At 40.5% G+C, this 24,840-nt stretch overlaps 1 protein-coding gene across 1 annotated transcript in view; it reads left to right on the top strand.

The window, feature by feature from the left end:
- Window positions 1-5,021: 5,021 nt before the first annotated feature.
- Window positions 5,022-24,840, top strand: part of CEP128 (centrosomal protein 128) — a 112,958-nt gene continuing 93,139 nt past the window's right edge. The window contains exons 1-7 of the mRNA XM_080619344.1: window positions 5,022-5,160; window positions 7,397-7,557; window positions 9,643-9,729; window positions 13,103-13,229; window positions 14,216-14,337; window positions 18,577-18,668; window positions 19,386-19,458. Of these exons, the coding sequence (XP_080475470.1) occupies window positions 7,411-7,557; window positions 9,643-9,729; window positions 13,103-13,229; window positions 14,216-14,337; window positions 18,577-18,668; window positions 19,386-19,458 (648 nt within the window). The 5' untranslated portion in view covers window positions 5,022-5,160; window positions 7,397-7,410. The remainder of the gene's footprint in view (window positions 5,161-7,396; window positions 7,558-9,642; window positions 9,730-13,102; window positions 13,230-14,215; window positions 14,338-18,576; window positions 18,669-19,385; window positions 19,459-24,840) is intronic.

The following is a 24,840-nucleotide window of genomic DNA, read 5'->3' as shown; positions in this document are numbered from 1 at the left end:
TTAAAAGATGTGTTTTGGGTTTGCCCCTTACAAGAGGTTTTAGAGATTTCTTTACTTTTGAATGGGAAGACCCTGAGACACATTGAAAGCAGCAATTAAGGTGGACAGTTCTTCTTCAGGGCTTCACAGAATCCCCTAATCTATTTGGACAAGCTTTAGAGCAGATATTACAAAAATATGAAAAGGGGAGTAATGTGACATTAGTGCAATATGTTGATGATTTGTTATTAGCAGGAGCACAAGAAGAGGATGTTCGGCGAAAAAGTATTAGATTATTAATTTTTTTTTAAGTTTACAGGGATTAAAAGTGTCTGAATCGAAGTTACAGTTTGTGGAGGAGGAAGTAAAATATCTGGGATACTGGCTCAGCAAGGGAACAAAAAAGCTAGATCCAGAAAGAGTCACTGGTATATTATCTCTGAAAGCTCCAACTACTAAGAGACAGGTGCGGCAACTACTCGGCTTACTTGGCTATTGTAGACAATGGATAGAAGATTATAGTAAAAAGGTTAAGTTTTTATATGAAAATTAACCAAAGATGGCCTGTTAAAATGGACTGAATCAGATGAGACTCAGTTACAGGAGCTGAAAGAGGATTTAGTTAATGCACCTGTTCTAAGTTTACCTGATCTGAAAAGACCTTTTTATTTGTAAACATAGACAAGGGTACAGGATATGGGGTTTTAGCACAGGATTGGTCAGGACAGAAAAAAACCTGTAGGATATCTATCAAAATTGTTAGATCCAGTCAGTAGAGGGTGGCCGACCTGCTTAAAAGCTGTGGTGGCTACTGCACTTCTGGTAGAAGAAGCAAGAAAAATTACTTTCGGGGGGGAATTGAAAGTGCTATCGCCCCACAACATCTGGGGAATATTACAGCAGAAAGCTGACAAATGGATTACCGATGCTAGGCTCCTCAAACATGAAGGAATTCTAATTTCTTCTCCTAAATTGGAATTAGAAAGTACGAGCCTTCAAAACCCCGCCCAATTTTTATATGGGAAACAGACTCAAGAATTATCACGATTGTATATATAATACAGAGGAACAACTAAAAAATACTCCCAGATTTAGAGGAAGAGGAATTAACAGGGGGTGAAAAACTCTTTGTACATGGTTCTTCAAGAGTGATAGAAGGGAGAAGGAAGTCAGGATATGCCATTACAGATGGGAAAAGCTGTAGCGCTGTGCAGTCGGGACCCCTTAATCCCAGTTGGTCTGCGCAGGCATGTGAGCTATATGCAATATTACAGGCCTTGAAACTATTAAAGAATAGATGGGGCACGATATATACAGACTCCAAATATGCATATGGTGTAATACATATTTTTGGAAAAATTTGGGAGGAAAGAGAATTGATAAATTCTCAAGGAAAAGGCCTAATCCATGCAGAGCTAATAATTCAAATCCTCCAGGCCCTGACAGAACCTGAAAGCATTGCAGTAGTTCATATAAAAGGACATCAAAAGGGAACAACGTTTGAAATAAGAGGAAACAATTTAGCAGACACAGAGGCAAAACGGGCAGCTCTGGGGGTCATAAAAATAATGCAAAACTCTTTTATGAAGTCTGAAAAAATAAATGATACACATAAGTTTACTCAAGTAGAAAAACAAAAATTGGCTAAAATGGGTCTAAAGGAACAACAAGGAAAATGGAAATTGGAAGATGGGAGACAAGTTGTCCCAAAAACCTTAGCCCGACAAACTATGATGAGAATACATAAAAAAAAAAACCACATTGGGGAACGCAAGCCCTTGTCAACCAATTTACCCTACAATATATGTGTATAGGAATATATGATATAGCAAAGGAAATGTTAAGATCTTGTTCAACTTGTCAAAGGGTGAAAAAATAACATCAACGAAAAACAATCCCAGGAGGTTGTGAATTAGCTGTAAGACCCTTTTCACGAATAGAGATTGATTTTACTGAAATGCTTAAGATTGGTAGCTATAAATACCTCTTAATGATGGTAGATCATTTAACCCATTTTGTAGAGGCATTTCCCACCTCCTGGGCAATGACACGAACTGTGGTAAAAATTCTTTTAGAACTAATAAATTCAAGATACAGAATTGTTGAAGTCATAGACTCAGATAAAGGACCACATTTTACTTCAAAAATAATTAAGGAAACAATCAATTGGGCATAAAATGGGAGTATCACACTCCGTGGCATCCCCAAAGCTCGGGACGGGTGGAAAGAATGAATGGAGAAATTAAGAAACAGTTAACTAAAATCATGATAGAAACAAAACTCTCTTGGATTAAATGTCTACCATTAGCTTTGTTAAATATCAGGACACAACCCAGGTCTGACTTGGGAGTCTCCTCCTTTGAAATGTTATATGGTATGCCTTATAATACGGAAATGCCAGTTGAACATCCAATAGTTGAAGATGTTAATGTTAAAACCATATCTAATTCATCTAACCAAACGAAGGGAGGAGTTGCATAAACGAGGTATGATATCTCAACAGCCTCCTTTAAATATGTATATTCATTCGATAAAACCAGGAGATACAGTGTTAATTAAAACTTGGAAGGAATCCTCATTAACCCCTCGTTGGGAGGGACCATATCTTGTTTTACTCACTACAGAAACTGCCATCTGGACAGCAGGGAAGGGTTGGACTCACGCAAGCCGTGTGAAAGGACCTATCAGAGATTCAGAACAGTCTTGGGAAGTTGTGAGCCCACCTGGAGACCTGAAAGTCACTCTCAAGAAGGTTTAAATGGACATAAAGGGGACTAGGATATGTAATAATAACGCTAACATTTTGATATTGGTATAAATCAGCTATCTACAGGAGTGCTGAGAACGGTGGTAATAGACTACATCGGATTATATATATAAATTAAAATGTTGCTCCAAAAAGGGAGCTGGGCAAGAGAGCTATATAATCAGAGGCAAACACCCGAAACAGCACTCCCTCTCCTGAAGACTACCCCTGCTACCGAGAAGATGTTATCCCTCGTGGCTCGAGGCAACCGAGTCGACGAGCGAGGTAGAGAGGTAAAATACTGTGGAGAACTGACTCCTGTCATTGGAGCTACACGGGAGTACTGGAAGAACTGCCTCAAAGCTCAAAGGGACTTGAAAGCCCCTTATAGAAAACATACCAGAAGTTCTAATTGGAGGGGTAATATTAAGTACAATTAACCCAAAATTATTAACAACAGGGAAATGGAAAAGATTCCACCCTTTTCGGCACATCCTAGACGAACTGTTTATTCTACTTACATCTACCTCAAATGTGGGCTAAGGGGATAAATCACCAACTCCATCAACCCTTTAAGTGGACCCTACTTCAATTTGAAGATCGACAGGTTATCACAACCCAAATAACACCGGAAGGACCAAGCTTTAATGTGACTCCATGTCAGTTTGTCCAGAGACCCCGATGTTGGAAGTATCTGGGGTTCTATACGTGCCCTGATGTTGGTCATGTTGGGATTAACATTTGGACCATGTATCTTTGGTAAAGTATTGGAAATTGTGCGAAATGAACTTGAAGCAGCTCGCCTAATGCTGATGGGAGTTGAATGTGAACCTATGGAACAAGAGCGTTCATTGCTGTTAAGCCAAGATATGTTGCGACGATTTGATGAACAAAAATGATGAAAAAGAAAAAGGGGGAAATTGTAATGTGTAGAGTTTGTTCATCAAAAGTTTTAAAGGAGGCTATTGTTTGTTACATTTTGGGAAGCTCTCTGTGACTGTCACTTTGTGTAGAAACATGTTTTGTAGCTGTTGTATTTCTGCATTATGACTTCTGTATTGGGAGGGAGAAGTCAGTTGTGTTACTGCAGGGGATTGTGAGAGGGAAAAAGGGGGGGGTTGAGTAGTTTGAGGTAGTGTCTTGTTACAGCATATGGGGGATGGAGGTTGCTATGACAACTGAGCTGGGGGCGGGAGCTCCTTGAAACTTCCAGCAGACTTCTCGAAACTTCTGGGAGCTTCGCGAGGCTTCTGGAAACATCTCAAAGTTTCTCCACGGTGAGACCCCCAGCGGTGGGGAGAACCAGTGGAAAGGAGCCACGTCAGGATGTCCGGGTGGGGGGGACCACAGGATTGGCTGTTCCCTTTCCCATTCCTTGAATTTTGAAGGTAACAGAATGGAAATTGCAGGATGAGCAGACAAGGAGTATCCCAAGCTAGGAGATGCTTGGAAGGGTCTGTCTCTAAACTAACTGATAAGTAGAAGGATGGTGTGAAATAACTCATTCAGGTTTAGTGGGGCCACTAAATCCTGTCATCTCACCATAGACCTACAACACAAACATTGTTCTTTAAAGCTACTTTAGAAGACTAGTGTGAAACAATTAACTCATGTTTAGTGAGGCCACTAAATTCCATAGACCTACAACATAAACATTGTTCTCTTTCTACAACCTAAGTTAAGCTAAAAAGTACTTTAACTCTATTTTCCAGGCACCAGCTTTTCTTATATCAAGCCTATCCCCTTCTTTCTTCTACCTTTTCAATTTCTTTTGCTATATGACTCCGTTTTGCTCAAGAGTTCCGGCCCTTCTTTAACTTGTTGTCTAATCTTGTGTCTTTAGCGAGCTTTGTTTCTGTTATTGTAAACTCGTACAGTTATATCCACATAACCACACCTACGATTTGCGAAAGCCAATACGTTTATGTGTTTATCACACAGAACAATAACTTTTATTTCTGCTTTTCACGCCTGCTTAGCTGCAGTTTGCTTAAAACGCCAACGTATTTTGTAAACATTTACCTTTTTAAAACTTCTACAAACACCACCAACCGCGAGCAACTTCCCGCCTCCCCCCGCGGCCTCCCACAGACCAACAGCTACCCCGCCGGGCGGAGCCTGGCTTCCCTTACGGCTCCTGCAGCAGCGCGCCACTGGCTCGGCCGATGTCCCTGCCGCAAAGTCTCTTGGGAGTTTAAGTCCTCCGCGCCTTCTTTCCCGTGGCAGGTCTGTCGCTAGCGGACTACCTGTCCCACAGAGCCTTGCGGGGAGGGGGCCCGGCGCCCGGAAGGAGGTGCTGGCAGTTGATGGCGGGGCGGCTAGTTCAAGTTGCCATGGCGGCGAAGTGAGGCTGTATGTGGAGCCCTGGGGCAAGCTCGGGGAAATGGTCAGCTTCGCCTCGGGGAGCTGTCTCTACCTCCTGTAGCTGCTGTATGGTGAGGGCTGGGGGTGTGGGGAGGGTTGAGTCGGGGACTACGGCTAGAGCGGCTGTGGAAGCGTGCTGCGCTGCCGCTGGGGGCTGGTAGGTCGCGGAGGTGCGCGGCGCTGGGAGCCGCGGCAGCCGGGAGCCGCGGCTGGAGGCGCAGGGCGTACCGGCCGCGGGGTTGCAGCCCGTGGGCCTGACGGAGGCGCGGCCGTCGGCGTGCCCAGCGCTGTCCTGGGCTTGTCCAGCTGCCCCTGGGGCTTTCACGGCCCTGTATGGGGCAAAAGATTCCGGAGGCCCTCAGAGATGAGGTCAGATGTTAGTGAAGTTCGATACGTGCACGGCGTAGGGTGGGCTTGCAGAGGGAGTTAGTTGGTGTGTAGTATGAAGGAACTGTTTTCTGTGTCGTGATGCCGAAGAGGGCTGGGAACGTGGTGTCACAAATTGACAATAAAGTGTAGGACCGATGCCTGCTAGCACTGCTGAACTGTCACCATGTCGGACCACCTTCCTGGTTTTTGAAAGCTTCTAGCTCAATTAGACTTCTTAAGGCAAGGACCTTTCAGGTGTCAGGTCACGTCCCTTTCTAGAATGGTTATTAAATGTTTTTGTCATGCTTAGTCTTATCAGTAAGGCTTCAAACATGCCTTTAGCACTAAGTTAGTTACCTAGTGATAGATTTGTCTGCGTGGAGATAAACAAATAACACGTGAAGTAATCAGGTTGCCTATACTCAGTTTATCTTTTGTTTACTTGAGCTGGAGAACTTGCAGTTGAGACTGTCACTTGTACTTGTTAGATTTACCGTGCAGATCTCTTAACAAGACAGTCCAGAGTGAAACTGAAACGTTCTATTTCCTACAGTGAAGGAAAATAATGAGTACTAGTGTTTTTCCTGAGTGCAAGAAATTATAAATTATAATCTGTTTGGGAACACTGAATTAGTGAAAGACAAATGACTCTCACTGTCAAGTAGATTGTATGGTCATGTGCTGAAATCAGTCTAGGTTTTTGTAAAAAGTGATAATAGGCACTTTTTAATTTAAATTAATAGGCATATGTGCATATTGAGTATTTGTACAAATTTCTACATATGATTTTTTAAAAATGTAAAATGAAATTTTTGTAATTCCTTTAAAAATGGGGATGTTGCTTTATGCGAAACAAAACTTCAAGTTAAAAGTCTTTGTGGTTCCTCTTATGTTGCTCATAAGGGCAAAGAGGAATGCTACTTAACCATTAATAAGAAGTTTTCTTCAGACAAAATGTCTTTCTGTGTCTAGTGTTTTCTTTCATTGTTTACCCTGTTTAAGAGCCTTTCTTCAGTGCTTTGGCTACTAAGTATCTTACTGTGCCTATTTTTGGACAGCTGAAAACAAAGCTGTTAATATTTTCTTTTGTGAATCTTCATTTCCCTTTTGTTTTCTCCAGTGTCATAACTTTTCAGTAGTTTGGGCTGTTATGGTTAATACACTTCTCAGAATGATGTTTTCAGAAAATAAGTCAGCTGCTGCTTTTACTTAATTTCTATCAGTGTCTATCTCTTTTTCTGATATTACAAGTTGTCATACTTGTCTGTTTAACAAATTTGGTTCCTTTTTACCATATCCATTGATTTGATATCAACAGATACATTGCCCATTTTTTCTTAGTCTGTTTTATTTTTCCTGCATGTTTGCATTCATTAGTCTATAACTTCGCAGTTTTCTTTCCCTGCTTTTTAAGAAGAAGCATTTGCCTTTTTCCATGATATCTCCAATTCTTCAGTCATTAAGATAATGGTTCTTAGATTTGCTTTAGATATTTAGTTACTTGGGGCTATTCATCTTAGTTGGCCCTGGCCATTCTGTAGCAAGTAGTGTGAGGTAAAGGGGAATGCTTCTGCAGACCAGAACAATTAATAAAACTCTGATGTCCCCAGTGTATGTTTGGGGAGCGAATTTGCTTTGGTCTATGGTCTTCTCTGGGTACTGAACTTACAAACAGTGAGAGTGCATCTTTTGATTTATTTCTGTCCTAATTGGTTCTGCCTCTTGCATCTTGGCACTGCTTCATGGTGTGAACAAACATAACTGAGGAACAGTTGGAAGATCTGCTTCAAAAGTACATGCTGCTGACCTGAACCAGAAAGGCTAGTTTAAATGTGGTCTGAGTCTATAAAGTTGCTTTGGGAATATTGTGCAAGTCACAGACTGTTTGGTTAAAAACTGCATTCAACATTCATAACTTTTTCTGGTCTTCCTGTCTAGGTTTCAAGATACTAATGGCAGATTCATCCAGTGATTCAGACAACTTTCTTAGGGCTCGAATAGGAAGGCGGCCACCTTTGAGAGCATCCCACAGCAGAGTTCGGAACTGTGGTGTGGAAGAAGTTACAGAAAAGATCCATACTTTAGCAAGTACATTACAGGTTGTTTACAAAATATGATTTTGAAGTATTTATAACGTTTGCATTTCTGTAACACAAGGGTCAAATTTTCATTTCTGAAGTTGTGGAAAATACTGTAGTGATGGGAAACATTGCTTTCTGTGCAAACCAGAAAGGTTTTGGGAAATTTTTTATATTGCCTTTGAACTGAAAGTATGTGGTTTGTTACACTTATACAGCTGTTATTTAAGACAGTAGTAGCATTGTTAGAAGTAATCACCTGTTTGGTAATACTGTTTATAAAATTTGGCAAGTGAATAATACCAAATAAAATTTGTCAGATTCTCAAAAAAGGCATTACATTTTGTAGCAGAAAATTACAGCCCCATCATTGTTGTCTTGCACGGTTTAAAATTGCCCAGTTCGTGATAAAGTATGTATGTAGGCAGTTAATTCCCTCATGATAGAGCTGACAATTCAAATATTTTCTATGCTTGGAACATCACAATAAGAAGCAGTATTTGTAAACTTGCAAGAGATCCATACCTAAGTAGGAAAAAGCATTCGTCTAATTCCTGCTGCTTCAGTGGAGGCACTGGAGGAAATATGTGAATCTGTATTGCAAGTGGAAGGAGACATTTAGTTATGTTTTTGTCATTTATTGCTTCAGAAGTCACTGCCATTCTTCTCCAGCTGACTGTTCTGAATACCTAGAGTGAGTGAAACTTATAAAACTTTAATTTGAAGCTGTGGCCTTACTGTTGTACTGTAAATGATAGCGAACTTTTTGTGAGTTTGTGTTTTTTATTTATTTCTTTATTTTTTTCATTCCCTTTGCCATGCTCTATCTTAGAATCATAGAATAGGGTTGGAAAGGACCCCAAGATCAGCTAGTTCCAACCTCCCTGCCATGGGCAGTGACACCCCACAGTAAGCTATATCAGCCAAGGCTCTGTCCAACCTGGCCTTGAACACTGCCAGGGATGGAGCATTCACCACTTCCTTGGGCAACCCATTCCAGCGCCTCACCACCCTCACAGTGAAGAACTTCTTCCTTATATCCAATCTAAACTTCCTCTGTTTAAGTTTGAACCCGTTACCCCTTGTCCTGTCACTACAGTCACTAAAGAAGGGTCCCTCCCCAGCATTCTTACAGGCCCCCTTCAGATACTGGAAGGCTGCTATGAGGGCTCCATGCAGCCTTCTCTTCTCCAGGCTGAACAGCCCCAACTTTCTCAGCCTATCTTCATATGGGAGGTGCTCCAGTCCCCTGATCGTCCTCGTGGCCCTCCTCTGGACTTGTTCCAACAGTTCCATGTCCTTTTTATGTTGAGGACACCAGAACTGCACACAATACTCCAAGTGAGGTCTCACGAGAGCAGAATAGAGGGGCAGGATCACCTCCTTTGACCTGCTGGTCACGCTCCTTTTGATGCAGCCCAGGATGCGGTTGGCTTTCTGGGCTGCAAGCGCCCACTGAAGCTGGCTCATGTTCATTTTCTCATAGACCAGCACCCCCAAGTCCTTCTCTGCAGGGCTGCTCTGAATCTCTTCTTTGCCCAACCTGTAGCTGTGCCTGGGATTGCTCTGACCCAGGTGTAGGACCTTGCACTTGGCATGGTTAAACTTCATAAGGTTGGCATCAGCCCACCTCACAAGCGTGTCGAGGTCCCTCTGAATGGCATCCCTTCCCTCCAGCGTATCGACCGAACCACACAGCTTAGTGTCATCGGCAAACACTGATTTGCCGAGGGCGCACTCAATCCCACTGTCCATGTCACCAGCAAAGATGCTGAACAAGACCGGTGCCAACACTGATCCCTGAGGAACGCCGCTCGTTACTGGTCTCCAGCCGGACATTGAGCCATTGACCACAAATCTGTGCGTGCAGCCATCCAGCCAGTTCTTTATCCACCGAGTGGTCCACCCATCAAATTGATGTCTCTCCAATTTAGAGACAACATCTTCAGATTCTGGTTATTTGAACAGGATTTTGAATGCTTAAACCCTTTAAAAAGCACTTGTATTATCATTTTACACTGATAAACCAAGAATAATAGAGACAACAGTAATGTTTGAATAGAGGAAGTTTCTGGTTTGACTTTTCTTCCTCAAACTTTTTTTAAGGATACCAACAGAAATTTAAGACATGTTGATCATTTGCTGGGACAATACAGAGAATACAACAAGGAACAAACTGAAGCGATAGCAACTGTGAGTAACCTTCAGTTTATCTTGACTTCTTAAATCTTTTCTGCTAATAGCATTCATAGCTGGAAACTTGTTAATAATGGACAGAATGTATCAAGAATTAGGTAGATGTAAAGAGAAAGTTTGCATATTTATTTGAGCAATCTAAATCAACCTATATTAATATGTTATATAATGAACCTGGCAGGTTTTGTAGTTTCATTACTTGTCTGGTTTCTAAGCACCAAATAGATTATTATGATACAATACCATGTGAAATGTGTATAGCTGAAATAGAGTGTTAGGGAATGTTTCTTTGCATGAATATGTGATAATATAAAAGCTAAATTACAGCAGGAAATGAGATTGTGATCATACTGGTGAGGTATTTGTTCTTGGCATTCTGCAACAGCTTCTGAATCTGTTGACCAGCTTTCTCTAAATTGCAGAAGGGGTGAAATTCTCATAAATAGCAGTCTTCTACAAGCTTAAATACAAGTGTCTAGACAGAGAAAGTAAAACAAATTAGTGCTGGTAGGGCAAGAGAGGTTTGTAACTTAGTTGTAAACAAACTGTAGCAGGTGAACAGATGGAACTTGGAACAGATACATGTGAAATGTAGGAATATTTTGCATGTGAGGGTAGAGAGAAAGAGGAAAAAAAGCAAATGTGTAGAAAAGACTTGTTTTCTTCAGACAGCTTGCTTTCTAAATTGGTATGCACAAGTTCTGCATAGAAGTAATCTGGGATATTATATGCCTTAAAAGTATTTTTTTCCCTTCTGTTTGAATGCTGTTTACATCTCTATAAGCTCTGCTTAGGTACTGAATTTGTGGAATTTCTGGTGAGTGTTGGAGCCGTTTAAGGTTGTCAGTTTTTAACAAATACTGATACTAAATGTAGTTCAAGATTGTTACTCTAAAAAGATGTTCTATTAGGGAACATCAAGGTGAGCAAGACATCACTTGCATTTAGTTTTGACTTAATGTCCATTCTTCTTAGTCATGCTAGGTGGCTTTTGATTATGACTCAAGGAGAAATCTAGAGACACTAACTGTCTCCTGCTTGAGCTTTAAATAATAAAGTAAATTCAGTCTTCTTAGTAAAATTAGTAAAGATAGCATATTTCTCCAAGTTCCTGTTCCCTTTTTGAAGCAGAAGTTTCTACTCAGCTGTCTTATGTATTTGGTATGTGGGAAGAAGCAGCTGGGGTCAGTAAGTAGTGAATCTGTTTTCTTTGTATAATAAGTATTTAAGAAAAACTTGAATAAATTTCTCGTTTGGATGGTGATTGTTTTTTTTTTTTTCACAGTGATAGTTGGTCCAGCACTTCTACCATATTAAACAAGATTGTTTATCTAAGACTAATTTGCTCCAAATGGGGTGTATGTTTAGGTTCTGTTAGTTGCGCTGATTGTAATATCTAACCCTTGAATTCTTTGTAATCTTTTCCTTTAAAAAGACTTCTTCAGACCATTGTATAGCATATTTACATTTATGAATTGGTGACTGTTGGGCTGCTGTGGAGCTATTTTACCTTCTAATTTATAAATTAGTCTCACTATCCCACTTTGAGGTGCTCAGTGTCTGATGTGAATCAATGCAAAACTTGCTGCATAACTTACAGGGTCAGGAAGATTTGCTGTTCAGAACTTTATTTCATTGTTGCTATTGTTAGTACTATAGTGATGGGAACATTGTACTCTCCATACGTGCTCTGTTTTAGAGCAATGTTATTTTCCTGCTGACTTCACTGTTTTGGAGAGGTTTTAAAGTAGTTAGCCCTTGAGAGATATCTGTTTACTTTGTGGTTATTTTTTTTTTTTCTGATGGCAATGTCTGTCTTTTTAAATTATATATATATATTAACAATATTAATCATGCCAAGTGCAAGGTCCTATACCTGGGTTAGAGCAATCCCAGGCACAGCTACAGGTTGGGCAGAGAAGAAATTCAGAGCAGCCCTGCAGAGAAGGACTTGGGGGTGTTGGTCCATGAGAAAATGAACATGAGTCGGCAGTGTGCGCTTGCAGCCCAGAAAGCCAACCGTATCCTGGGCTGCATCAAGAGGAGCGTGACCTGCAGGTCGAAGGAGGTGATCCTGCCCCTCTACTCTGCTCTTGTGAGACCTCACTTGGAGTATTGTGTGCAGTTCTGGTGTCCTCAACATAAAAAGACATGGAACTGTTGGAACAAGTCCAGAGGAGGGCCACGAGGATGATCAGGGGATTGGAGCACCTCCCATATGAAGATAGGCTGAGAAAGTTGGGGCTGTTCAGCCTGGAGAAGAGAAGGCTGCGTGGACAGCTCATAGCAGCCTTCCAGTATCTGAAGGGGGCTTATAAGGATGCTGGGGAGGGACTCTTCATCAGGGACTGTAATGACAGGACAAGGGGTAACGGGTTAAAACTTAAACAGGGGAAGCTTAGACTGGATATAAGGAGAAAGTTCTTTACTGAGAGGATGGTGAGGCACTGGAATGGGTTGCCCAAGGAAGTGGTGAATGCTCCATCCTTGGCGGTGTTCAAGACCAGGTTGGATGAGGCCTTGGGTGGCATGGTTTATGTCAGGTGTGCAGGGGGGTTGGATCTCAATGATCTTGGGGTCCTTTCCAACCCTAACTATTCTATAATTCTATGATATTAAGGAAGGACCAAAATGTTAGGCACTTTTTTATGCCACCTAGAGGGAGATCCGACAGTGTGTATATTTCTGCAAGAATAAAGCAGGAATTTAACCCTTGTGTACAAGCCTCTGTTAGAGAAAGGAAAGGCAACCCTTTAGAAATAGTTGTTTTGTGGATTGTCAAATAAAGGTGTGTCAAAAGCAAGTGCCTGAGAACCAAAATTAGCAAATGCAATTTTAGAAAGTAAGATGCAAGTCTGAAAAATGAGGAACTTGTTTAGGAATATAGTTAGTTCTGAACTTTTGAGTTTGAGATGGCTGCCCTTTTCTTGAAGTGTAGCTGGTAAAATACGGCTTGATATAAAGGTGCTTAGTGAAATTTGACAGCTATATGTCAAATTGATTCCAGGTAGGGCTGATAGAAAAATGCCAATTAAAAAAAGAAGTTCTTTGAAGTTGGTTCTGGATTTTGCAGAGCTGGCAAATGGGTCTTAGTTTGGTTGTAGGAGACATATTTTTTCTTCTGAGTTTTCCTGGTGTGTTGCACGACTGTTGTAAGAAGCTTGATAATTTGAAGCTGCCAGTGTTGTAAAAATGTTTTGCTATAGTTATAGGAATATGACATACAAGATAATTAAGAAAAGCTGTTATTAATTCCTGGATTTAAAATAGTTTTGATTCTCTTAATGACTTCTTTGAAAAATAATATTTTACATGCATTTTTTTTCATCAGTCTATGTTCATATTTCAATAAATTGCAATTTCTCTGCAGTTAAAAGAAACACTGGAACAATCTATAGGTCAATTAAGGAGCCAACGATTAACCCGGAACTCTGAAATGAGAAGTGCTTCTCTCTCAAGCTTATATCCAAGTGATCTGGATGGAGGAGGAGTGTCAGGTAAAATACTTAAGGTCCTTGAATATACTTAAATTATGTCACATAATTGTTGCATGGAAAGAGGAAATTTAAAATACAAAGGTAGTGGTGTGAAAAGTTGTCATTGGTTACTTCAAAGAAATCAGGTTTAGAAATTTGCAGGACCTTATGCAGCTGCTGATTGGGTAAATTTTTGTAGCTTTCTATTATGTAGTCTTTTCTGCTGATATCCTGAGAGATCTAATGATTCTTTCGGTAGAGAAAATCCCTTGTCCACTGCATGATGTATCATATGCATGGTAATGAGAGTTGTGGATACATGTAAGTTAAAGCTAAATCCAAAAGATATTGCAGCTTCTGAAGCTTGCGTCACAACAAAAGGGAAGCTAAATTTTAAATGCATAAGATTGGATGTGTGGATGAAATTATGTAAGGCTCAGTGGAAAAGGAAGAACTGAACAAATGTATAACCTGCAGAAAAGTAGCTTTTTTCTTGTACATCTCTCTGAACATTTGTTATATTTTAGAACAAAGTGTATTTGGGAGCTGCATTCCTCCCAGAATTATAGTAGATTTAGTAAATGTACTAAAAATAATTTTAGTAAATTTTATGTCTTTTAGTAGAAAGCTTCTATTTTTCTAATGTAAAAGCTGTGAAGTACTGTAGTTTGAAGCTATAATAGATCCAGGTAGAGAAAAAGCTATTGCTTGGGCAAATAAAATTAGAGGAAAACCCCTATTTATTCCTCGGAGGAACAAAGAAAACTTCTTTCTTACCGTCGCATACATGTATTTCAGAAATACTTGAAGAAGAATCCTGAGAAGAGGTAAAGGATATATAAGTATGCCTGTGCATTTTATGTAACTTTAGTAGTAGTTTTGTCTGTAATGTGGCTTATAAGTATATTGGCAAGATGAAACACACTTTTTGATAAAGCAAAATGAAAAATTTCCCATACAAAGTATTGTTTTCTTACTTCTTTTTTTTCATCTCTTACCTCATAAAGGGAACCGCCACTTCCTGCCTACTTCTCCTCTCAGGGATTATGGAGACTCACAGGGCAATAAACATCGAAGGTCTAGATCTGCAAGTGTTCGATTTGTCAGTGAGGCAGATAATTTGGACCAGGTACAAAGCACTAATGGGAGTTTCTTCCCAAACAGGCAACATGTGGTCACCAGGCTCTTTGTTTTTACATCAAATGAGGTTATTCTGGTGATGCAGCTAAGAATGTTTCAGTTATGAAATGTGCTTTCAGTGTTACCTGCCATTCATTTTCTTGTGTCTGTCAGTCATGTCAGTTTCATGCAAATCATTATAGAGAAAAAGATGCAGATGGTAGTGATATCAAAAGAAATGTATGAAAATAATCTGTACTTTTTAAACTATATATGAGAAATAAAAATTATTTCTGAATATGTGATTAACATTCATAGAATCATAGAATCATAGAATAGTTAGGGTTGGAAAGGACTTTGAGATCATTGAGATCCAACCCCCCTGCCATGGGCAGGGACACCCCACGCTAAACCGTATCACCCAAGGCCTCATCCAACCTGGCCTTGAACACCGCCAAGGATGGAGCATTCACAACCTCCCTGGGCAACCCATTCCAGTGCCTCACCACCCTCTCAGTAAAGAATTTCTTCCTTAGATCCAATCTAAACTTCCGCTGTTTAAGTTTGAACCCGTTACCCCTTGTCCTATCACTACAGTCCCTGATGAAGAGTCCCTCCCCAGCATCCTTGTAGGCCCCCTTCAGATACTGGAAGGCTGCTATGAGGTCTCCACGCAGCCTTCTCTTCTCCAGGCTGAACAGCCCCAACTTTCTCAGCCTATCTTCATATGGGAGGTGCTCCAGTCCCCTGATCATCCTCGTGGCCCTCCTCTGGACTTGTTCCAACAGTTCCATGTCCTTTTTATGTTGAGGACACCAGAACTGCACACAATACTCCAAGTGAGGTCTCACGAGAGCAGAGTAGAGGGGCAGGATCACCTCCTTCAACCTGCTGGTCACGCTCCTTTTGATGCAGCCCAGGATACGGTTGGCTTTCTGGGCTGCGAGCGCACACTGCAGCCAGCTCATGTTCATTTTCTCATGGACCAGCACCCCCAAGTCCTTCTCTGCAGGGCTGCTCTGAATCTCTTCTCTGCCCAACCTGTAGCTGTGCCTGGGATTGCTCTGACCCAGGTGTAGGACCTTGCACTTGGCATGGTTAAACTTCATAAAGTTGGCATTAGCTCACCTCACAAGCGTGTTGAGGTCCCTCTGAATGGCATCCCTTCCCTCCAGCGTTATCAACCAAACCACACAGCTTGGTGTCATCGGCAAACTTGCTGAGGGTGCACTCAATCCCACTGTCCATGTCACCGACAAAGATGTTGAACAAGACCGGTTCCAACACCGATCCCTGAGGGACACCACTCGTTACCGGTCTTCAGCTGGACATTGAGCCATTGACCACAACTCTTTGCGTGTGGCCATCCAGCCAATTCTTTACCCACTGAGTGGTCCGCCCATCAAATTGATGTCTCTCCAATTTAGAGACAAGGATGTCGTATGGGACAGTGTCGAACGCTTTGCAGAAGTCCAGGTAGATGATGTCAACTGCTCTACCCCTGTCCATCAGTTTCGTAGCCCCACCCTAGAAGGCCACCAAATTGGTCAGGCAGGATTTCCCCTTAGTGAAGTCATGCTGGCTGCCACCAACCACCTCCTTGTTTTTCATGTGCCTTAGCATGTCTTCCAGGAGAACCTGCTCCAAGATTTTGCCAGGCACAGAGGTGAGACTGACTGGTCTCTAATTCCCTGGGTCATCCATTTTCCTGTTCTTGAAAATGGGGGTTATATTTCCCTTTTTCCAGTCGTCGGAACTTCACCTGACTGCCATGATTTTTCAAATATGATGGCCAGTGGCTTAGCAACTTCATTCGCCAGCTCCTTCAGGACCCATGGATGGATTCCGTCAGGTCCCATGGACTTGTGTACATTCAGGGTTTTAAGATGGTCTCTAACCAGATCCTCTCCTACAGTGGGCCTAGCGTCCTCATTCTCACAGTTCCTGCATTCGCCTTCTAAGACTTGGGTGGTGCTGTCAGAGACTTTGTCAGTGAAGACTGAGGCAAAGAAGTCATTAAGAACCTGACTTAAGAACCTCACTTACATGTTGAAATCCAGTGTGGCTACAAAGGGGACTGTTCTGCTTTGGTAAATGGCAGAAGATCTTAGTGCTTTTGCTGTTTACTTCAGGATTGCCTGGATTGATTTTTGAACCAGCTAGTTCTCCATCTTAATTCTAGGTCTGATCTGTGTGTGGGATAATTTGACCCCATACTTCAGGCAGATGATGAGAGAAGGAAAGGATGTGTATGGTACTGGTAATTTTCATACCCCTCAACTTGTGTCTACTTGCAGACTCTTCAGAAAAAAGAAATTAATTACTTTGATGGATAAGGTTATAGGCTTTCTATATCTTACATATAGAGAGGAGCTTTCAGCAGATAAACCTACTTGAGTGAATCTCTCTCTGTGGACTAATTTGTCCAGGAGAAATGTATAATGACTGATATTAAAGCACCTGATGGTGAGATGTTCATGTTAACTTTATTAAATCAGTCTCAACTTCCAAGTAATTTTAGACTTAACCACAGTATGTTAAGTTGACTTTTTTGGCAGTCTTGAGTGCTACAGAAATTCCTAGACTTCTGTTTAATCCTGTTTCATTGTTCCTTTCAGTCTACTTCTCCCCTCATTCATTTATCCCCCAAGGTTAGTGTGGAACTTTATCCTTGGAAGGAAATAATGTTATACAGAAATCTTTCCTCCTAAGCTTCTGAAAATATTCAAACTATTTTGGACTACTTCTAAATATAAATATCTTTAAAAAATTTATTCAAGGCAGTTCCTGCAATGCATACAAAATTTCTAGTTTCTAGGTGTCCGTCAGGGCTCAGTTTTGGGGCCAGTGTTGTTAATATTTTTATTGATGATCTGGATGAGGGCATTGAGTACACCCTCAGTAAATCTGCAGGTGAAACCAAGTTGGGTGGGATTCTATTAAGTTACTAAGTAAGCAAATAGCTCATTTTTCCTGTTTTGATGATTACTACCAGTTTATTCCTTATTCTTGCTCTTCAGTGGGTGAATATGGCTTTACTAGATCATTAACTATTTTTGCAAGAACAGTATAATCCTTTAAGGAATGATGAAGCAGAACTAATAATTGATTATGACCATAGGTAACAACTGGGGCAGAGAGGAAGCAGTGTTTTTTAACTAAAGCTGTGGCTTTTTCTTCTTTCTGTAACCACAGTCCCTTTATTCACATTCTGACTGCTTCTAGCACAGGTAATTTTCCAGCTGAATGTGCTTTTAACACATTTGAGTTTCCTTCTTAGGCTGATAGATTCTGAAAATATGCTGTGCTTTTCAAAGTCTCTTGGATCAGGTTGAAATTTCTGGTTAGTCACACAGATGAGATGGTAGTGCCTGTATCTGAATGTTGGTGGCAGTCAGCTGGGCTGTGGAAGATGTAGTTTTAAGTCTTGGTCATAGAAAAAGGGGCTATTATAAATCAGGATTTTTCATAATGATGGTCATGGCTACTGAGCTGTTGGCAGCAGTAGGTTGGATTAGGATGGATTAACTGCCTCTTTTTATCCCATGAAGGATAGAAATTTGCTTATTTAAAAGGTTTAACTGTAAATTGGAGGCCTGCTGAGTGGGGAAGATGGGAGGTATTAGAGAAGAAAATAGATGTGGTTTTTTTTTTTTTTTTTGGTTGGAGATTTTTTGGTTGCCTTCCCTCCACCCCTGCCCAAGCTCTGGAAAAATCATTCTAGTAGAGTATGTAAAGTCTTGGGCAAGGTAAAATATCTTTCCTCAGTGCTCTGGTAGCTCCTGAATACATCGTAGTGTTCTGCTTGGTCACTTCCACTTTTTTATAGAAATATGTATAGCTGGGCAGAACTTTGTTTCACTTACGCTAGCATTTATTAGAAGGAAATGTACCTCTCCTGACTTCACCTGTTCTTGCTTTCTTCACTTGTTCCACTTGCTTTGCATTAGATTAAAAAGATGATGCAGTGTCAGATAACCAAAATGATCAAGCTCTGAATGATAGAAAAAACCCCCATAGTTGGGAAGCTTGGTTTAGCAAATAATGTACTGAAAATTAAATGTCAGTGAGCAAGTGTTATGAAGGGTTGTTTGAAATAGAGACATGAATTCATGGGATTTTGTTGTGTTGATATATTGTAGGCTATTTTTATCTGCTTTATTTTAAAAAGTGTATATATGTATTTTAGGAATGTCACAGATAAAAGGATTCCTAAGCCTTGACTTAATTTGTGTACTTTGATTTACAGCTGCATTCTTTCCACCAGTCTCTTCGAGATCTCAGCAGTGAACAAGTTCGCCTAGGAGATGACATCAGTCGGGAGTTTTCAAGAAGAAATCGGTATGAAGAGAATATAACTCCATATGAAGAATAGTGTGGAACATAATTGTTATGCTTTTAAATAATTCTTAAACTCCTTTGTTCTTCTGTATTTAAAAAAATAATTTTGCGAAGAGCAGGGGATTGCACAAGATTATTGCAGTATTTTGAACTGCTTGTTTCCTGTCATCTTGTGCAGTATTTATAAATGTAGATAAGACCCATCAATTCTGATTTGTATAGTATATGTGGCTTTCCTCCCCTTCTAGATATATGGGTAAACTGACAAGGACTCGGGAATTTCTTTTATTATAGCTTTGCTCCTTGTTTATTCTTGATACTGAAGTCTCTTGAGAGCGAGCCGTTGTGCAGGCCATAATGGTTTTCTGAAGTACGTACTGTCTCAACATATGATGCTTTGTCTAATAGCAATAATAGGAATTGGTCTGCTAATTCCTAGTTGGAACTGCTATTCAAAAGCACTCTGTAGACCTGTTTGTAATTTTGTAGTTGTTGACAGCCTTTCAACTAGATGCTCTGACATCTTTACTTGAGGAATGCAGATACTTTTTATCATGAATTTTCCACTTGAGGCAGGTCTCTGTGCTAGGAATTTAGAGGCTGTAGAAGAAATTGAAGTAGCTTAAAGATCTGGGAGTTTTTCTGCTTAAAATTATCGTACTTGATATTTAGTTTTTGCATGGTAGAATATTTTCTTACCTACATTTTTCTTTGAAGCACTGAAGCTGAATTAAGAAAAACTGTAGAAGAATTGTCTGAAAAGCTTACTGAGTCCCAAAGACAAGAAACGGTGAGTGTGACTAACATGAAAAGGTGATTTATTTTTAATTTTATAAACAGGACATGAACTTCTAGTTTGATTTCTGTCCTGGTAATCAATACCACACATTAGTACATATATCTGAACATGGTCTTATCTAGGCTACTATGGTTATCATAACGCTACCCTTACATAATGAAATCAGCAAGATGGATAGGTTTTATATTCCAGGTGCTTGTTTAAAGTAAAAGCAAGTGCTTTACAAGTGTGTATATAGTGAAATTTTCTTTTTCAAAATTCACGATCTTGGAGAAAGCTGCTTTTTAATTTTGATCATTGGCTCCTCCTTAGAGTGCATGCAGAAACTGTTGTCTGTTATTGTACATTTTTGAGATCCTTTAATACCTTTCTGTGTTTAGGAATTCTTCTAATGAGATTACTTAATTCAGAATGATTTCTCATTTTTGAAAGTGAGCTGGGTAGGAGGCAATACTTTTCTCTTTTTTTTTTTTTTTTTTCTCATGACTTCCTCATGCGAAGTTGTGCAGGAACTTTTGTCCTTAGTGCATTTATCCTTTTGCTTTGGAGTTGTTTGGTTTTGTTTGCTTTTTTGTTTCTTTTTTTTTATCGCGTCCAATACTGCCATCATATTTATATTCCAGTATATGATTCTTGGCAATAAATTGTCAACTTGAAATCTTGATGACTGGATGAGTTCATAGCAGAAACATTATTTTCAGTTCAGGTCTTTTAAGTCTTCATTTCTGTAGGGACATGTATCTAAATTCTTACAACTGTAGTGTTCAGTATATTCAGTGCTGTTTGCAAATTGTCTATATATATATGTATGTGGGGTGATAAAGGTCTAGTCACTGCAGTTGTTCTGAGTTGCTTGTTCAGAATTTATTTTTATTAGATATTATAATTCTTAAAGCATTTTTGATGCTGAATCTGAATACTTTAAGCCACACAATACAATCAGTGCATATTAATTTTACCTTTAAAGGGAGCTATTTCCACCCTATAGGACATCTGAGGTGGTAACACAGGCATAGTTGGATGCTTAGGTCAAGCACTGTCCATGCCCTTGTACTTGAGAATCTATGTCTGCTTTTGATATAAAGATTGCAGGTTCTATGACTCTATCAAAATCTCTTATATAAATGTTTTGCAAGATTCCTTATTTCCATGAAGAGTTTGGATGTTTGCTGGAGGAATGTTCATATAGTTATAAACAATTGAAAGAGTCATAGAATCATAGAATCATTGAATAGTTAGGGTTGGAAAGGACCTTAAGATCATCTAGTTCCAACCCCCCCACACCTCACACTAAACCATGCCACCCAAGACCTCATCCAACCTGGCCTTGAACACCGCCAAGGATGGAGCACTCACAGTCTCCCTGGGCAACCCATTCCAGTGCCTCACCACCCTCACAGTAAAGAACTTTCTCCTTTATATCCAATCTAAACTTCCCCTGTTTAAGTTTGAACCCGTTATCCTGTCACTACAGTCCTTGATGAATAGTCCATCCCCAGCATCCTTGTAGGCCCCCTTCAGATACTGGAAGGCTGCTATGAGGTCTCCACGCAGCCTTCTCTTCTCCAGGCTGAACAGCCCCAACTTTCTCAGCCTGTCTTCATACGGGAGGTGCTCCAGTCCCCTGATCATCCTCGTGGCCATCCTCTGGACTTGTTCCAACACTTCCATGTCCTTTTTATGTTGAGGACACCACAACTGCACATAATACTCCAAGTGAGGTCTCACGAGAGCAGAGGGGCAGGATCACCTCCTTCAACCTGCTGGTCATGCTCCTTGGCTTTCTGGGCTGCGAGCGCACACTGCCAGCTCATGTTCATTTTCTCATGGACCAACACCCCCAAGTCCTTCTCTGCAGTGCTGCTGTGAATCTCTTCTTTGCCCAACCTGTAGCTGTGCCTGGGATTGCTCTGACCCAGGTGTAGGACCTTGCACTTGTCATGGTTAAACTTCATAAAGTTGGCATCAGCCCACCTCACAAGCGTGTCGAGGTCCCTCTGGATGGCATTCCTTCCCTCCAGCTTATCAACCAAACCACACAGCTTAGTGTCATTGGCAAACTTGCTGAGGGCGCACTCAATCCCACTGTCCATGTCACCGACAAAGATGTTGAACAAGACTGGTCCCAACACTGATCCCTGAGGGGCCGCTCGTTACCGGTCTTCAGCTGGACATCGAGCCATTGACCACAACTCTTTGCGTGTGGCCATCCAGCCAGTTCTTTATCCACCGAGTGGTCCACCCATCAAATTGATGTCTCTCCAATTTAGAGACAAGGATGTCGTGTGGGACAGTGTCGAATGCTTTGCACAAATCCAGGTAGATGATGTCAGCTCTGCCCCTGTCCATCAGTTCTGTAGCCCCATCATCAGAAATGTTTATTTACTTTATAGCTACATAAGATAGCCATCTTTGATATTTTATTGTAATCTCCTGGTATAGAAGCACATCCAAAATAGTACAAAAAGCTGATCTTTATGCATAAAAAGCAACTGCACCGAAGTGCAGATTTGTTCAAATTAAGTAGATGCTTGAGATGCTACACTAACTGTCTAATGGCACTAACCTTTAAATATCTACTTAATTAAAATGGTGCCATTAGAAGCTTAGTGTAGGCTGTGTATGAGGAAAAAAGACAGCGGTGTCAAGTGAAATGGGTTTCACATGAGGTTTGTGTTGGTTGTGATACCTTGGAGAGCCAGGATTATTGTCAGATAAGGAACTGTCCTTCAGAAAATCTAATATAGAGATTTTTGGCACTGCACAGGTGACTTGTGAAATGTATGTTGCACATCTTTGCCCTGAGGGAAAAGTTTAACAATATTTGAAGTGATGTGTGAAAGAACTTTGCTATTCTTGTGATTTTAACATTTCTGTTTCAAGTCTGCATTGATGATAAAATGGGTCAAAACAAGAAAGGCAACAAAAATCTGTTGAAATAGATTTCAGTCATCAGGACTTGTGCACTAGAAATAACAGTGGAGGGCTGAAAAACAGAAGAGAAACTCAAGAAGTAGGATGCTGCTTTTTGTAGATAAAGCATCCAGCGTCTTCCACAAGGTTATATTTAGCCGTGTGACTGAAACGTCACCCTGGTTTTAAACAGGGCATTCTATTATTTGTGTTTAATTGGTGGTGGGGGAACTTTCATAGATTTTGCTGCTACAGCAATGTCAATGCAGTAATTCAGTACTAGTATTTCATTTTAAGTAGAATCTCTATACTCTTTGTACTGTTCTTCAGTGAATTGCTTGTCTATACCAAGGCTTTTGATAAGATCCAGAGAACAAGATACATACTCTGATGGTAGAAATGTCCTGAGATAGAGTCTTTTGGGACAAAGGAAGTGAGTTTTAGGGTGTCTTCTGTGTGTGCTAATTAATGAGTTGACACTTAACTGCTTCTAATTGTTTTGGGGTTTTTTCCTTCTTTTTATTGCTGTTGTTATGTGTCACAGAGCCTGTGACAAACTGAGGAAGGTCAAAGAGGCTACAAAACCAGTGAACATATTTCTTGTGGGAGATAATGTCTAGTGTAGACTGAGTAAATGTTATGTTGGAGCAACTGTATTGAGTGGTGTATTAACTGCTCTGTGGAGCAAGTTAGCAGAAATGTTCCAAGAAAAAATGACAACAGAAAGACCACATCAAAAAAACCCAACAAAACTGTAAACAGGAGTCCAGTGCATGGTTTTTAATCTGTGCACTTTGTAACAATGACTAAACAAACTTGTATTTGGCATCACTACTGGAGCAAAAATGTTAAACCTCTTAGAATAAGGCTTGGTCTCTAGAAGAGATTTGCATAAATATAAAGCAGCTTCTAAGAAAAATGTTGAGGAATGGAGGATAAACAGTGGAAGTGATCTACTTACCCTGCAGTTGTGACTTGAAATAAATTCATTAAAAGACATGAAGGAGATCAAAAGATAGCTGATATAATTAGTATTGTTCTTTATAAAGTAGGCTAAAAGTAGTGTTTAGGAGACTGCCTTTTGTTTAATCCTCTTTTTCAGGATTAATGCTAATTTAATATTTCATAATAAGCATTTGTCTACTAGAAAATACTTTTCCTTCTGAGGAAATGTTAATCAATGTGGTACCTGTTCCTATATCCTAAACCAACTTTCTTTAATAGTCAACCATTCTGTATGCCAAGCTCTAGCTTAGAATCATAGAATAGTTAGGGTTAGAAAGGATCTTAAGATCATTGAGATCCAACCCCCCTGCCATGGGCAGGGACACCTCACGCTAAACCATGTCACACAAGGCTCTGTCCAACCTGGCCTTGAACACTGCCAGGGATGGAGCATTCACCACTTCCTTGGGCAACCCATTCCAGCGCCTCACCACCCTCTCAGTAAAGAATTTCTTCTTTATATCCAATCTAAACTTCCCTTACTTAAGTTTGAACCCATTACCCTTTGTCCTGTCACTACAGTCCCTGACGAATAGTCCATCCCCAGCATCCTTGTAGGCCCCCTTCAGGTACTGGAAGGCTGCTATGAGGTCTCCATTCAGCCTTCTCTTCTCCAGGCTGAACAGCCCCAACTTTCTCAGCCTCTCTTCATATGGGAGGTGCTCCAGTCCCCTGATCGTCCTCGTGGCCCTCCTCTGGACTTGTTCCAACAGTTCCATGTCCTTTTTATGTTGAGGACACCAGAACTGCACACAATACTCCAAGTGAGGTCTCACGAGAGCAGAGTAGAGGGGCAGGATCACCTCCTTCGACCTGCTTGTCACACTCCTCTTGATGCAGCCCAGGATACAGTTGGCTTTCTGGGCTGCAAGCGCCCACTGAAGCCGGCTCATGTTCATTTTCTCATGGACCAGCACCCCCAAGTCCTTCTCTGCAGGGCTGCTCTGAATCTCTTCTTTGCCCAACCTGTAGCTGTGCCTGGGATTGCTCTGACCCAGGTGTAGGACCTTGTGACATGTAGTATCTTATGAGAAAAAAAAAAAAAAAAAAAAAAAAAAAGGTGGAAAAAATTATTTAAGAATCAATTCGTTCATAGTCTAGGATTTGTTCTTTGTTTACTATGTCTTTTGTTATACATATTTGGAATAGTTTGTGAGGTTGCATTTTTTTTTAATGAAATGACTGATTGCATGCAGAAAAATCTTCAGTCTTTGGAGCAAATGAGAGTGAGCAAATATTCAAACATGTTCTATGCAAATCCTCTTAAAAACGAGAAGTTGACAACAAAGCTTAGGAAATATAGCAAAATGGGTGAATTAGAAGCTCTGCATTTACTTCAGACACAAAGAGAAAGCAGAATGTGGGAACTAAATTAGCTTAATAAGAACAGTCATGAAAACTGTGGTGAATATGAGAGTGGAAAGGATGCTGTGTACATAATAGAATGTACCTACA

The sequence above is a fragment of the Psittacula echo genome (genome assembly GCF_963264785.1).
Source record: "Psittacula echo genome assembly, chromosome: 5".
NCBI lineage: Eukaryota > Metazoa > Chordata > Aves > Psittaciformes > Psittacidae > Psittacula > Psittacula echo.
This window is presented reverse-complemented; position numbering and strand designations above follow the sequence as displayed.